Consider the following 17,025-nt stretch of genomic DNA (forward strand, 5'->3'; position numbering starts at 1 on the left):
CTTAACCACTGGACTGCAAGGGAAGTCCCTGTGTGGCATTCAGAAAGTATGTTGAAAGTGTTAGTTGTTCAGTAGTGTCCAACTCTGCAATTTCATGGACTGTAGCCCACCAGAGTCCTCTGTCCATAGGATTCTCTGGGCAACAATACTGGAGTAGGTTGCTGTTCCCTTCTCTAGGGGATCTTTCTGACCCAGAGATTGAACCTGGATCTCCTGCATTTCAGGCAGATTCTTTACCATCTGAGCCACCAGGGAAGCCATTCTGAGTAGCATGATAAAATCTTGCACCATCCTACTTCACCCTGCCCCAAGATACCCACCCATTGACGATGTCTGTTTCTGACAGACATCTATCAACCTCATCACAGCCTGATGGTCCAGGATCATCTGAAGCAGATGATCCTCCTGATATATTGTCAGAAGGCTGTTAGTAGCCTAATGCTGCATCACAATGCCTACATCATTTACCTCACTTAATCTTATCACATCATAGGCATTTTATCATCTCCTGCTCTTATAAAGTTGAATTCAGTACTATAAGATATTTTGAGAGAGAGGGAGGAAAAGACCACATCCACATAACATTTTTACGGTACATTATTATAATTATTCTACTTTATTGTTAGATATTGTTGTTAATCTCTTATTTTACCTAATTTATAAGCTAAACTTTATCATAGGAATATATGTATAGGAAAAAACATAGTATGTATAGAATTCAGTACTATCCTTGGGTTCAGGCATCCACTGGGGGTCTTGGAAGTATTCTGTTGGGACTATGTATCCCAATCTAAGCCTCTAATAAGTGTGCTAGTCAATATTGGCATTATTAAGAACTTTCATGATATAAAAACATATCTTCCAACTATTTCAACTTAAATTCCTAGATGCCCGTCATTGCATACGCATTGATAAGGTGCTTTGGGGTTTCATTTTCTGCCAGTTATTATACTGTAGTGAAAGACATTTATATGAAATATCTTTAGTTTCACTTGATCTCTTTCAATCAACAGCAATGACACTAATGTAAACTGAGTTCTTCTTTTGTGCAGACACTAGGCTAAGTGCTAAATTCACCTCATTCCACTTAATCTCATGAACAGCCTTGTAAAGAATGAAGGATGAAAGCTAAGAGATTGAGATTTTTTATTTGCTCAGCAAGAATTTGCAATCAAGTCATCAAACTGCAAAGACGAAGAATTTTAATTATGATACTGTGCTGCCAACCTAGTGCCAATTTCATTCTTAGTACTGCAGCCCAATCTGGAAGCTGCCCATTTGGAAATATGTGGCTTTCACAGCCTTTCTTAACACAAACCACCCTACATATGCTGATGACATATAGCATAACTCTGAAGGGAAGAAACTGGGACTATCGGTAGTTGCATATCTGTACGGGACTGTCAATACCATGTTCTGGCCAGGGAGGAAATTCTTGAGGCAGAAACATGTCTAATTTGAACCAAAAATTCACAAGGGAGATTTCTCCCCACCAGTCTCCAAAGGGACATATGGATAGCCTTCCAAGGGAGGAAGAAGGGAAAAGGTAGAAAGCTTTCTAAGGAAAAAGCTTATGATGAGTGAATTAATATTTTGTATGAAAGAGCTTAAAATGGTGCCTCACATAGAGTGAGTGGTTTCAAAGTATTTATTAAATGAATGGATGAATGATTGCTAAAATACATGACATAAAAAATTTGAGTTCTAGAAAACACTGATCTTTTCCTACCTTCAGCCAAATTAAATGTCTTATGAATATTACAGAAAAGCACAATTAAGTTCAAAACATATTAAGTGAAAAAAACAGAATACAAATTATATAAACTATAATTGCACTTGACTCCAATACTTTGGCCACCTCATGTGACGAGTTGACTCACTGGAAAAGACTCTGATGCTGGGAAGGATTGGGGGCGGGAGGAGAAGGGGACGACAGAGGATGAGATGGCTGAATGGCTTCACCGACTCGATGGACATGAGTTTGAGTGAACTTCAGGAGTTGGTGATGGACAGGGAGGCCTGGCGTGCTGTGATTCATGGGGTCGCGGAGAGTCAGACACGACTGAGCGACTGAACTGAACTGAAAAAGTGATATGTATATTATACGTGTAAGACCTGGAATTAGAAATTCAACTGATCAGAATAAATAGGGCTATAACTGACTTAAACCTTTTATTTCAAATTTAATGTTTGAATGTACTTTGAACCAATATCGTTTGTAGCACTTACATGATTCTAATGACATTTATGGATGTATTGGTTTCTTTGCCCAAGCGCTGAGCTCCATGCTGACAAAGGCACCAGCTGAGCCATCTGTATATTTCCAGTGTGTATCGTGGGGTCTGCAACTTAGGGTTCACCAATCATGCTGGTTAAGAACTTGGGTTCTGGCATCAGACAAAGCTGGATTTGAGTTCAGAGTTGGTACTTAAAAGCAGTGTGACCTGAGACAAATTGTATAACCTCTGTGAATTTCTGTGAATCTGAGGTGATCAAAGCAGTCAATCAATCCTGAAATCACCCTTAATATTCATTGGAAGGGCTGATGCTAAAGCTCCAACACTTTGGCCACCTGATGCAAAGAGCCAACTCATTAGAAAAGACCCTAATGCTGGGAAAGATTGAAGGCAGGAGGGGAAGGGGACAACAGAGGATGAAATGGTTGGATGGCATCACTGACTCAATAAACATGAATTTGAGCAAACTCTGGGAGATGGTGAAGGATAGGGAAACCTGGCATGTTGTAGTCCATGGGGTCGCAGAGTTGGATATGACAGAGTGACTGAACAACAGCTGTGAACCTCAGTTAACTCATATGTAAAATAGGGAAAATAATAGTATCTACTTCATATGATTATGTTTTAGTGAGTAATGAGATAATCGAGCAAAACAATTTCATGCCAAATAAACAGAGAGTACCCAGTAATAATAGCAGTAGTACATCTGATAGTATTGTAAGTTTGAATTGTAAATTCAATACAGTGATATTGTTAGCACAATAGACAGCATTCTTTTAAATGACATTAATGGAATTGTAACTCACTTCATGGTTATAAAAATGTCCATTAATAGAGGCCCTATGCTTCTGTCTGTCTTTTCTGTCCATCATCGGAGGCTTCATCCTTTTCCTCACCAGGGTTGCTTCACTCATAGTTCTGTAGAGTAATGGGGATTCAGGCTCTTTGTTTGCATGAGGCTTCAGAGTGCTACTGTGATAAGATAAATAGTCTGGGAAGAATAAAGGTTATAAACCCATATAATTTAGCTGCTCATCTCTTTGCATCATGGATGGATTAGTATTAATAAGTAATTATGTGGCTAAGCAATGGACTAAAATTCTTTTAAACAGAAAATAACAATGATCTTGTTTAAGAATAGGGCCATCTGGTGACACTTGTGTTCCATTTTACCTTGGAATTTTAATTTAATTGTAGTTAGAGTATAAGCAAGTGATGTTTCATTTTTCTCGAGCAGTGGTGCTAAATACAAATAGATTTTTATTGTATCTTTGGTGGCAAGATATTGGGATTCCCCTGTGTTGAAATGAGTGTTGTCAATGGATTAATTATTAATATAAGGACCATCATATAAAAGATGACAAAAGGCCATAAGACAAAAATAAGGGGGTCCTGGAAGGAGCATCATGTTTGTTACAGAATATGAGTTGTTAAAGGACAGTAGAGGGGATGAATTGAGAATGCTTTGAAAAAAATTAGTTATACATTGGAAGTTGCTGGTAGCTTCATGAAAATAATGCCAGCACGATACCCTTGTTCACTCTGAAATCAGCTTGGTAATATCACCATTCCACAAATGTGAACCCCACTCCAGTCTCAGCCATCAGCTCCTCCTTAGACCTCTATATACCATACAAAAATGAAAATCCATGTAAAATACAAGATAGCATGCCTGTCTCAGTAAATGACAGAAAACTAATAGTATTATATCATCATTGTTATGATTACTGATGTCACAGGTCATAGGAACTGGCATTTTCCATTGGTTTGTCAAATTTGATATGAACTCACTTGATGTTTAAGTAGATTTCTCTCTCTTGTTTTAAACTTGTTATTTTATATTGGAATATAGCCAATTAACAATGTTGTGATAATTTAAGGTACACAGCAGAGCAACTCAGCCATATAAATGCTTAAAACAACCCTATCAAATATAGCAAACCCAGCATATATGCCTCTGAGAAGCCAGGTCATATTAACTAAAATGTTTAGCTTCTCAAAAGATGTAGAACTCAACCTGAAGGGCTTGGTCTTAACATAAAAAACTACTGAGTGTTATAAATGATTCTAATCCTTGGGGGGAAATATTGAAAAATTTTATGTATGAAAAACTTTATTCAAACCATTAGTTCTCCCTAATCTAATAAAGCTAAGTGACTTAATACACTTTTTTAAAATAATGCTTTTATATAGCAAAGTAAGTGTCTTAAACATCATATGAGCACTATAGTGACTTAAGTTGGTATGCTCCTAAGACACATTTTTAAAATATGAGAGTTTAATAAGTAATGGTATATAAAATGTTTTATTTCAGAGAAACATTTAGGATTTATGCATTATATTAGCTTAAAAAGTCTCCTCATTAATAAGAGTTTGATACTGACCTTCCTGGGAACCTGTTCCTCCAGACACTGGAATCTGATCCCTGTCCAAGTCACTAATGCGATAAAGATCATCAAATTCTCCCCAGCGTGTCATTCCCCTGAAAAGTAATAAATTGTGTAAGTGATATCAATTCTATTTATCAAAGGGCCTATGATGGTTTCCAGATTTACAGTATTAATATAGTACCATGGACCATTGTGGGTAGATACACCAGCCTAAATTATAACAATTTTTATATTATTAAAACTATATCTATACCAGAGTAGTCAACATGCATTTTAATTAATTCTTGTACTGATTCTTAGCATGTTCTGACACAATATTTTAATTACATACTGAAACACAAAATTGCATAGATTCTATAAAATGTACGGAATGTGTAGAAACCAACAGAATCCATTCTTATACAGATACCTCACTATGCTCTTCAGTGAGTTTAGATACAAAAGTGTGTATTCTAGCTTACATTGAGCTCCTATTGTATTCAAAGCATTTTAAGGTAAAGTGATTCCAGTATAATAAGATATAAAACCTATCTTTAAGACCTTTGAGCACTACAAAGAATGCAATTTATAAAGCAGGAAAAACTCTGGGAAAGATTCCTTTTCTGGGACATCATGACTTATAAAGTATACTATTAATTTGCAGTGCATTCTAAAGGCCAGAATAAATAAAACTGGGCAACTGCTTATCTTTGCCAGTTGGACCAAGGCTCATTTTTTATTTTCTTTCTGGCTTTAAATAAGTTACTTATTTTCTCTGTGCATTAGTATTCTCACCTGTAAAATGGGGATGAACATAGAGTGAGGTAGGACAGGACTGTTGAGAAGATTAAAAGAGTTAATTTATGTAAAATCCTTGAAAAAGAGCCCAGTACACAGTAAGCACCCAATATGTGTTAAAAAACAACCATGGTCATCTTCATCTTCATTGTCATCCTCATTACAGTCCCCATCATCTATATCTATTTCATGATGGGTCTGGAGCCATTAGGGATCCAAGGTATTCCTAGATCTCTCTAGGTTAATAGATAACTTTTGTATCTGGGACTAGTCTTAGCTCTTACTAAGTCTCTTCCAATGTTTGTTTTCCTTATGGCCAAAAAATATTCACCTGTAGGGAGTTTGTGACAATTCTACCCAAATGTCACTGGTAGCAACAACAACATAAGTGCTTATTCATGCGAATGGTGGTAAATACGAATAAACATGATCCTTTTCTTCTTTGACCTTTGAATTCCTTTGAAGTCTTTTTACAACTTCTATATCATTTGAGTCTCACAACAATAGCCTTGTGATACAGATAAGATAATCCTAATATACTGGTTTATTAATTTTCCATTAAGCTCTACCATCTAGGATATAGCCAGTCAAAACAAATATCCTAGAAGTCCAATAACTTTACTTAGTAACTTTAACTCAAAGGAGAACAATTCTGGCCTTGACTCAGACCCTAGTTATTCTTCCTTTTACTTTTTTTAAATTGAAGTATAGCTCATTTACAATGTTTTAAGTGTACAGCAAAGTGGTTAAGATATACGTGTGTATCAGTTCAGTTCAGTCGCTCAGTCGTGTCTGACTCTCCGCGACCCCATGAATCACAGCACGCCAGGCCTCCCTGTCCATCACCAACTCCCGGAACTCACTCAGACTCAAGTCCACAGAGTCGTTGATGCCATCCAGCCATCTCATCCTCGGTCGTCCCCTTCTCCTCCCGCCCCCAACCCTTCCCAGCATCAGAGTCTTTTCCAGTGAGTCAACTCGTCGCATGAGGTAGCCAAAGTATTGCAGTGTCAGCTTTAGCATCAGTCCTTCCAATGAACACCCAGGATCGAACTCCCTTAGAATGGACTGGGTGTATATGTATATATATTTCTTTCTCAGATTCTTTTCCATTATAAGTTGTTAGATGATATGAATATAATTCCCTGTGCTATATGGTTCAGTTCAGTTCAGTTCAGTCACTCAGTCGTGTCCGACTCTCCGCGACCCCATGAATCACAGCATGCCAGGCCTCCCTGTCCATCACCAACTCCCGGAGTTCACTCAAACTCATGTCCATCGAGTCGGTGATGCCATCCAGCCATCTCATTCTCCGTCTTCTCCTTCTCCTCCCGCCCCCAACCTTTCCCAGCATCAGAGTCTTTTCCAGTGAGTCAACTCATCGCATGAGGTGGCCAAAGTATTGGAGTTTCAGCTTTAGCATCAGTCCTTCCAACATATATGGTAGGTCCTTGTTTATCTATTTTACATACAATAGTGTGTATCTGCGGAGAAGGCAATGGCAAGCCATTCCAGTACTATTGCCTAGAAAATCCCATGGATGGAGGAGCCTGGTAGGCTGCAGTCTGTGGGGTCGCTGGGGGTCGGACACGACTGAGCGACTTCACTTTCACTTTTCACTTTCACACATTGGAGAAGAAACTGGCAACCCACTCCAGTGTTCTTGCCTGGAGAATCCCAGGGACGGGGGAGCCTGGTGGGCTTCCGTCTATGGGGTCACACAGAGTCGGACACGACTGAAGTGACTTAGCAGCAGCAGTGTGTATCTGTTAATCCCAAACTCCTAATTTATCCCTCTCTGCACTATTCCATTTGGTAGCCAAAAGTTTGTTTTCTGCATCTGTTTCTGTTCCATAAATAAGTTTACTTGCGTCATTTTTAAGATTCCACATGTAAATGATATTTGTGATATTTGCCTTTGACTTCATGTAGTGTGATATTCTTCAAGTCCATCCATGTTCCTGTAAGTGAAATTATTTCATTCTTTTTATGGATGAATAATATTCCATTGTATGTATATATATACTACATCATCTTCATTCATTTGTCAACAGACATTTAGGTTGCTTCCAGGTCTTGGCTATTGTAAATAGAGTTGCTCTGAACACTGGGGTGCATGCATCTTTTCAAATTATTGTTTTCATCTTTTCCAGATATATGCTCAGAAGTGGGATTGCAGGATCATATAGAGGCTCTGTTTTTAGTTTTTTAAGGAAATTCCATACTGTTCTCCATAGTGGCTGTACCAATGTACAATCCCACCAGCAGTATAGGAAGGTTCCCTTTTCTAGTTATTATTTTGATAGACAAAATTATCAATGTATAGAAGATTAATTTAAAAAGGCGGATGTGATTATCATAGAGAGTGTTGAAAGTGAGTGTTAGTCGCTCAGTTGTGTCCAACTCTTTGAGATCCTGCGGACTGTAGCCTACCAGGCTCCTCTGCCCATGGAATTCTCCAGGCAAGAATACTGGAGTGGGTTAATCATGGAAAGAAACAGAATAACAGTGAAAATAGAAACCGAAGAGTCAAAGCAACCCAATGCTGTCTCCCGTGGGGGAAGACAAGAGAGCCCAAGCATGCCAGAACCGTGATGTGCTATAAATTCTCGGTCGTCCTACCCAACCTGACAGCTGTCCTCACCTTCTCTCAGCCCAGTGATGTCACACAAATACAGAGGAACAAACATGGCTTAATGTAGCCAGTGTTTGGCCGCTTTTCTTCTATACCATATTAACAAAAACAAGCACCTCCACCCCCAGATTACCAACCCCAGCCTATCCCTTTTCAGCTCTAGAGTATGTAATTGGAAGTGTCTCCATATATACTTGTGCACATGACTAAGTTTGAATGCAGTGACCCAAAGTTTTCTAAAGAAAACTGGTGGAACTTTCAGTTCAGTTCAGTCGCTCAGTTGTGTCCGACTCTTTGCGACCCCATGAATCACAGCATGCCAGGCCTCCAACTCCCGGAACTCACTCAAACCCACCTCCATTGAGCCAGTGACACCATCCAGCCATCTCATTCTCTGTCATCCCCTTCTCCTCCCACCCCCAATAACTCCCAGATTCAGAGTCTTTTCCAGTGAGTCAACTCTTCGCACGAGGTGGCCAAAGTATTGGAATTTCAGCTTTAGCATCAGTCCTTCCAATGAACACCCAGGATTGATCTCCTTTAGAATGGACTGGTTGGATCTCCTTGCAGTACAAGGGACTCTCAAGAGTCTTCAACACCAGAGTTCAAAAACATCAATTCTTTGGCGATCAGCTTTCTTCACAGTCCAACTCTCACATCCATACATGACCACGGGAAAAACCATAGCCTCAACTAGATGGACCTTTGTTGGCAAAGTAATGTCTCTGCTTTTTAATATGCTATCTAGGTTGGTCATAACTTTCCTTCCAAGGAGCAAGCGTCTTTTAATTTCATGGCTGCAATCAGCATCTGCAGTGATTTTGGAGTCCAAAAAAATAAAGTCTGACACTGTTCCACTGTCTCCCCATCTATTTCCCATGAAGTGATGGGACCAGATGCCATGATCTTCGTTTTCTGAATGTTGAGCTTCAAGCCAACCTTTTCACTCTCCTCTTTCACTTTCATCAAGAGGTTTTTGAGTTCCTCTTCACTTTCTGCCATAAGGGTGGTGTCATCTGCATATCTGAGGTTATTGATATTTCTCCCGGCAATCTTGATTCCAGCTTGTGCTTCTTCCAGCCCAGCGTTCCTCATGATGCACTCTGCAAATAAGTTAAATAAGCAGGGTGACAATATACAACCTTGACGTACTCCTTTTCCTATTTGGAACCAGTCTGTTGTTCCATGTCCAGTTCTAACTGTTGCTTCCTGACCTGCATACTGGTTTCTCAAGAGGCAGGTCAGGTGGTCTGGTATTCCCATCTCTTTCAGAATTTTCCACAGGTTATTGTGATCCACACAGTCAAAGGCTTTGGCGTAGTCAACGAAACAGAAATAGATGTTTTTCTGGAACTCTCTTGCTTTCTCTATGATCCAGCGGATGTTGGCAATTTGATCTCTAGTGCCTCTGCCTTTTCTAAAACCAGCTTGAACATCTGAAAGTTCACAGTTCATGTATTGCTGAAGCCTGACTTGGAGAATTTTGAGCGTTACATTGCTAGCATGTGTGAGTGCAATTGTGCGGTAGTTTGATCATTCTTTGGCATTGCCTTTCTTTGGGATTGAAATGAAGACTGACCTTTTCCAGTCCTGTGGCCACTGCTGCGTTTTCCAAATTTGCTGGCATATTGAGTTCAGCACTTTCACAGCATCATCTTCCAGGATTTGAAATAATTCAACTGGAATTCTATCACCTCCACTAGCTTTGTTCGTAGTGATGCTTTTTAAGGCCCACTTGACTTCACATTCCAAGATGTCTGGCTCTAGGTCAGTGATCACACCATCGTGATTATCTTGGTCATGAAGATCTTTTTTGTACAGTTCTTCTGTGTATTCTTGCCACCTCTTCTTAATATCTTCTGCTTCTGTTAGGTTCATACCATTTCTTCCTTTATCGAGCCCATCTTTGCATGAAATGTTCCCCTGGTATCTCTAATTTTCTTGAAGAGCTCTCTAGTCTTTCCTATTCTGTTGTTTTCCTCTATTTCTTTGCATTGATCACTGAGGAAGGCTTTCTTATCTCTCCTTGCTATTCTTTGGAACTCTGCATTCAGATGCTTATATCTTTCCTTTTCTCCTTTGCTTTTTGCTTCTCTTCTTTTCACAGCTATTTGTAAGGCCTCCTCAGACAGCCATTTTGCTTTTTTTCATTTCTTTTCCATGGGGATGGTCTTGGTCCCTGTCTCCCGTACAATGTCACAAACCTCCGCCCAGAGTTCATCAGGCACTCTATCAGATCTAGTCCCTTAAATATATTTGTCACTTCCACTGTATAATCATAAGGGATTTGATTTAGGTCATATCTGAATGGTCTAGTGGTTTTCCCTACTTTCTTCAATTTAAGTCTGAATGTGGTAATAAGGAGTTCGTGAAATGAGCCACAGTCAGCTCCTGGTCTTGTTTTTGCTAACTGTATAGAACTTATCCATCTTTGGCTGCAAAGAATATAATCAATCTGATTTCGGTGTTGACCATCTGGTTATGTCCATGTGTAGAGTCTTCTCTTTTGTTGTTGAAAGAGGGTGTTTGCTCTGACCAGTGTATTCTCTTGGCAAAACTCTATTAGCCTCTGTGTAACATCAGATCGTTTAAGTTGTCCAAGCATGGGCATGTCAGCCTTGTTCTGACCAAGTTTCAGGATATATACCATTAGCAAATTTAAACTGTGGGAAGTATTCTAATGAGCTGCAAAATAAAAAGGTCAAAATCTGATAGACAAATTGAATGTGGTCACTTCTCTACCCACATGGTAAGAAAGGAAAAACACTATCGATGGACATCTGTCCAGTTTCTGCTCTTTACGCCATTCTGCCATGACTTGTCCAAAGCATGTCAAAGCACACTTTGGAAAGACATTGAAAACAGAAAGGGAAACTGGTGCCAGCAAACATAACCTCAGTCAGGTTGTTTTACAAAAAACTTCCAAAACAAAATACTTGGACAAGTTATGAGATATCAAAGTACTGCCCACGGAAGTGTTTCCATAAAGGATCACAAGTGGTCACAGCTCAAACTGATTCATTTTTAAATTGTTACCACTCCCATTAAGCTGATTAAGTGTGACTCATTTCAAAGATAATGTAAACAAAGTAGCTTTATTCCCTCCAAAGTGAGTTGAAAGAAAAGATTATAGCCCTTCCTGCAGCTGAGTACACAACTTTCACATCTTTTGTACCACATCCAACCACTGGAGATATTAAGTCTGTGAATCTGAGAGAACAGAGGTGTAAGTTCTGCCCACAGAAACCCAGTATGGGAAAGTGAGCAATGAAAATTCTTAGGGAGTGAGTAGTGATAGTCCAATTCCTTACACAATTTCACTCAAGATTCAAAATTTAAATAATACCACCGAAAGGATGGCAACCAGAGTGAGGGTGTCTAGAACTGAATTGAAACAAAGTGTAATACTTTAGGGACTTCCAAGGCGGTGCTAGTGGTAAGGAACCTGCCTGCAAATGGAAGAGACTTAAGAGACACAGGTTCGATCCCTGGGTCAGGAAGATCCCCTGGAGGAGGACATGGCAACCCACTCCAGTATTCTTGCCTGGAGAATCCTATGGACAGAGGAGCCTGGTGGGCTGTGGTCCATAGGGTCACAAAGAGTTGGACACAACTGAGTGACTCAGCACTCACACACACATAATACTTTAGGTGGGACTGCATCCCACTAGGGAACAAGAGGTCAAGGAACAGCTATTCCAAATTGTGCTGCATATTCTGGCTAACTGTTCAGCTGGTTCTCACAAAGGCTTCTTGGATAATTAATCACAATAGAATCAATTGAATCTAATCTTGCTCTTTTGTGGGATAGGAGTGGGGTCATTTTCTGACAATTTTTACTCACCAGAAAAATCTGATATCCTGCAAATATGCACTTCAAATATTCTCCCAGTAAGTTGCATTACTGTGGTAAAGAGCAAGCAAAGTTTTCAAGGATAGTCTTTCTCAACTTGAAACAAAAAGACATAGATTTTTTTTTTTTCTGGTCACGCCACACAGCATATGGGATAGTAGTTCCCCAGCCGGGATTGAACCCATGCCCCCTGCATAGGAAGCGCAGAGTCTTAACCACCAGACTGCCAGGGAAGTCCCTAAAGGAGATAATTTATCTTTGGTTCACAGCATTATTCTGATAAATAATGAAAAAGGCAAATGGATTTTAAGGAAGGCAACTCATGAGAATATTCATTTATAATCTTCCATAGAATATGGAAAGGCATTAATATACCTTGTCTACTTGGGCTCTTGAAACTCATCCTCAAGTTCAGGGTTTCTAGGAATAAGTGTTTTGAATTTTAATTTGGAAAATTAAAAAATATATCTTGGGATGCATATTCAAAATCATGATAGCTTAATGTGATAATTTAGGTAGCTTACTGCATTTCCTTCACATCTCCCCTTAATGTCTCATACTAATTAAGTTTTCATGATTCAACTAATTAAAATGCATCAAAAGGAGCTGACTGCTCAGAGAACTTTGCAATGAGTTCTTAGGCAATATGAAGAATGATAGCTAATTTTGCCAAATTCATATCTCATATAGTTTCCTAAAAGTAGGACCCAGGGTAATTTCTACTTTTAAATGATGTTCCTAGTCATTTAGAACCACCAGCCCATCAATCACTTAGTACCTGAAAGTGAAGGATACAGGATTTCATCAGGTTGTCTAAGTCTGTGGTTTCTCTTCTGCTGTTTCAAAAGTGCTGGACTCTTTGTCCTTTGATAGCTTGGATGGGACACTAATCAGAAGTGGTAGATGGAGAGAAAGTTCACACAGCAGAGCAGAGGTATTTAACCACCAGGATTCTGAGGGTTTCATTCAATACTATATTTTGAGTCCTGTCTTTGTGCTGGCTCACTGCTGAGCGTGGGGATAAAGATGAGTAAGGCATGCTCCTTACCCATGAGGAGCTCATAGACTAGAGGGGGAGGCACGTATATGACAATTCAATTAACAGTGTGCTCTGAAAGTGACATAGAAAAGTTGTCAGTGCACCTACTACAGACTGAAGGGTCAGAAAAGGCTTTCTGGAGAAAATGTTACCGACCTGAATCTTAAAAGACGGGTTGAAGAGTCTAGCAAGTAGGATATTGAGAAGCAGGTAGGTTTCTTGGCAGAGTCAGGGAAGTAAGAGACTACATGACATGTGTAGGCAATTACAAAATGTTCAGAATTATGGGAGCATAACATTTGAGAAAGACTGGCAAGGTGCAACTGGTGGGACTTCTGTGTCTCTCCAAGGAAAAAGTAGGGCTTCCCTGAAGGTGATATGGTATCACCTTGGTTATGGCCAAAGGTCAGACTGAGGAAAAAGTCCTGGCTGCTCTTTTTCTATCCTCTGTCCTGCTGGAACTCCAGCTCATCTAGTTATGCATGGAAGAGAAGGACTGATATCTCCATGAATATATAAAAGAAAGAAGCATTAGAAAGCCAACGATTGAAAATGAAGGTAGAAAGGGAGGGAGGGAAGAAGAAAACAAGATTTATATGTGTGTTAGTTGGTCAGTCGTATCCAATTCATTGCAATCCTGAAGACTGTAGCCCGCCAGGCTCCTCTGACTTGATGTTCTTCAAGTAAGAATACTGGAGTAGGTTACCATTCCCTTCTCCAGGAGATCATCCCAACACAGGGATAGAACTTGGGTCCCCTGTATTGCAGGCAAATTCTTTACTGTCTGAGCTACCAGGGAAGCCTAAACATTGTAAAGGATAATGAAAATATCTATCAACTACTTATGTCTTCAAGGTACAGTTGCATAAACCTGCACAGGGAACTGTTTCGAGCATGTATTGTACTTCACCTGTACTGTGTCCTGATCCTATTTAAAAGGACACAGCAATCAGATGGTACATAAGTCTCCTTTCCAGAAAGCAGGAAAAGCCCTTTGTTCCATGAAAAGGGGAAATTTAAATTTCATCCTCCTTTTTGCTGATAAGCATAGGGCTAATGAAATCTTGCCTGTATCTCTTATCTATTCTAGCAAAAGAATGCAGGCTCCCAGAAGAGAAGGACTACAGCAGAGAGGTCAAGGGCACAGACTCTTGTGCCCACAGACCTGAGGTCCAGTCCAGCTCTGCTGGTTACCAGTTACCATCTGTTGGTAACTGGTTACCATCCAGTTAGATGGCAAACCACCTAACCTCTCAGAGCCCTGGTTTCTGAACACCTACTTTCTAGAGTTGCTGGGGGATTAAATGAGGTTGGATATAAGCTTTACAGCTTTTATCTTCAAGAGTGCACACAAGAAAGATAATTATGAAGATCATTTTCTAAGGAAGTAAAACCATGAAAGCTAGCTCACCTTTTGGAAAAAGCTTCTGGTGACTCCAGCACGCTGAAAGAAGGGATTTGTTTCTCATCTTGTATTTTCAGCTGGATAGGCCGTTTTACTCCCCAGAAAATGTCCAACGTTCCTTCAACAATCAGCTTACCATCTTCAGTCTAGGGAAGAAGCCAACCATCTCAAACATTGCTTTTGTATTATTTATAGAAGGTAAATGTTTTAACTGAAAGTGTAGAAATTAAGTCTGTAAGACATCCTGACAGGTAAAAAAAAATTCCCAGGTGGGATTATTTGGCTTTTAAAATTATCTACAGAACAATCCTATTTCTGAAACATTCTTTTATTTTTAAAAACAGTGACAACCAGCAAAGTAAGTCATAATGGTGATGACATGCCCACCAGAGGGCACATTATGCTAAAATGTTTTCTGAACTCTAGATTCTTCAATTAAGTGAAAGTTTAATTCTCGAATTCTATTTAGCTTAAAATTAAAGCACAATTAAAATCTGTACTACGGTAGAAATATGAACAGCACTGATCAGTTTAGTGGTTGTTTTCTCATTTCTGAAGAGGAAAAATTCAGCTCACACACTTATTATGCAGAAAAAGTGAAATAATGTATATAAAAAAGTGTAAAATGCTTGACATAATATTTTTGAAAAAATCAATAGCACTTAATCTCTTTTAAGTTGGAAATATAATAAAAGAAGGAAATTACATGCAAACAAAGAAAAACTAGTAAACAGGATTGAACACTTACTTCTTCTCTGAATGTAAATATTAATATCTAAGCACATTCACATAGAATGCATTTTCTAATCCATTTCTCTCTTGCATATGCAAAAGTCTCTTATTAGAGTTATATTATTATAATAAATTTGAAAAATAGAAAGATATTTCATCTATTCAATAACTACTATAACATCCAATAGCTACTTGTTATTATGAAAAATCAATTATTAGAAAACATAAGTGACTCAGTTCCTATTTGAATGTGTAATGAAGACTCTAGACGGCAGAATCAGATAGCCCTGTGTTTGAAGTGTGACTCTGCTACTTCTTAGCTGTATGCTTTTGGATAAAATGTCAAACACCTTTAAACCTGGGCTGCTTCTTCTGAAGAATTAAATTATAACAGTCCCCGAATCATAGGGGCCGATATTTAAAGTGCTTAGTAAATGTGTTGCTTATTATTTCTTTGGCTGATAAACCTACTTTGGAGTCACTCCTGAAACAAAGTTTTGCTCTTTTTCCCACTTTTGAGTCCACATTTCAGATTATTGTGAGGTCAGCCACTTATCAGTTCTTAATGTGCTGTGTGCTGTGCTTAGTCTCTCAGTTCTGTCCAACTCCTTGCGATCCTATGGACTGCAGCCCACCAGGCTCCTCTGTCCATGGGTATTCTCCAAGCAAGAAGATTGGAGTGGGTGGCGATGACCTCCTCCAAGGGAATGAACCAGGGATCAAACTCAGGTCTTCCTGCATTGCAGGCAGATTCTTTACCTCTGAGCCACCAGGGAAGCCCCAGTTCTTAATAACCAAACACAATTTGCTCTCTGAAATGGCAGTATATGATGCAGGGCCTCCATGTTAGTTATTGATGTATGACAACTTTCCTTGGCCTAATTATACTTCCATGAATCCCTTATATCAAAAACTCATAGAATAACTGATCTGAGGTTATCTAATTTTTGCTTTCAAGAAGAAATACTCCAACTATAATCAGACAATGAGGTTTTCTCATATAAGGAATATGAGAATATTTTTTAATTTCAGAAAACATCTCTTTTGAAATGAACTACATAAATTATCCCTGAAGGCTTGGTTACACTTCTGTAGTCTCATTGCTCAATCATTAGGCCTTTTCTCATGTAGATCTACACCGATATCCTTGGTGACCTCAATGATCTTTACATGCCATCTCTAAACTGGTAGCTCTCAATTTTAGATCTCCAGCCCAAACCTTAACCTTTCCCCTAAACTTCAGCTTTCAAACTTGATGTCAAATTTAATATGATCTTAGTTAACTCTTGAAATTTCTCTCCTAAACATTTTGTTTTCCCGGCCTTCCCCATCTTGTTAAATATCACTCCCATTCTTCCAGTGGCTCAGATCAACATTGTTACAGTCACCATTAATCTTTCTTTCATTCTGAACATCTCCAAATCCAATACATTAGCCAATCTGATTAGCTTGACCTTAAAAATATATCCTTGATATGGCTATGCTCACCATGTGTACTACCACAAATCTGGTCTATGCCATTGTCATTGTTTGCCAGATTATTTGTCTCTGTGGCCTACCTCATTCTTCTCTTGTCCCTCTGTGTATGCTACTAAGCTAGAGAGATCCTTTTAAAATGAATCTTTAGATCATATCTCAGCACCTCAGGGGCTTCTCATCTCAATTCACGCACAAGCTGAAGTCTTCACAGTGATCTACAAGACCCCACATGCTCTAGCTCCCTCTCCTTCTCAGCTCTCTAGCTTCCTTATTCTCTACCAGTCCATTCTCATGAGGTTCCTGGCGCACTGGCTTCCCCAGTGTTCCTCAGTTACACCAGCTGTAACTGTTCCTCAGTTACACCAGCCAGGCTCAGGACCTTGATTTAGACTGCTGCCTGTACCCAGAATGCATGTCCCACAGACTTCTGCAAGATTAGCACCCTGACATCTTTCAGTCTTTGGTCAAATATTCTTTT

At 39.3% G+C, this 17,025-nt stretch overlaps 1 protein-coding gene across 2 annotated transcripts in view; it reads right to left on the reverse strand.

The window, feature by feature from the left end:
* The window catches only part of RASSF6 (Ras association domain family member 6), a 70,132-nt gene that overhangs the window by 12,570 nt on the left and 40,537 nt on the right, over positions 1-17,025 (reverse strand). For both annotated transcript variants that reach the window (XM_088836386.1, XM_055434421.2), the window contains exons 4-6: positions 14,343-14,482; positions 4,622-4,719; positions 3,044-3,228 (exon numbers count right to left, since the gene is read on the reverse strand). In XM_088836386.1, the coding sequence (XP_088692512.1) occupies positions 3,044-3,228; positions 4,622-4,719; positions 14,343-14,482 (423 nt within the window). The remainder of the gene's footprint in view (positions 1-3,043; positions 3,229-4,621; positions 4,720-14,342; positions 14,483-17,025) is intronic.

Source organism: Moschus berezovskii, chromosome 5, assembly GCF_049115385.1.
Source record: "Moschus berezovskii isolate FMDL1 chromosome 5, NW_MosBer_1.0, whole genome shotgun sequence".
NCBI lineage: Eukaryota > Metazoa > Chordata > Mammalia > Artiodactyla > Moschidae > Moschus > Moschus berezovskii.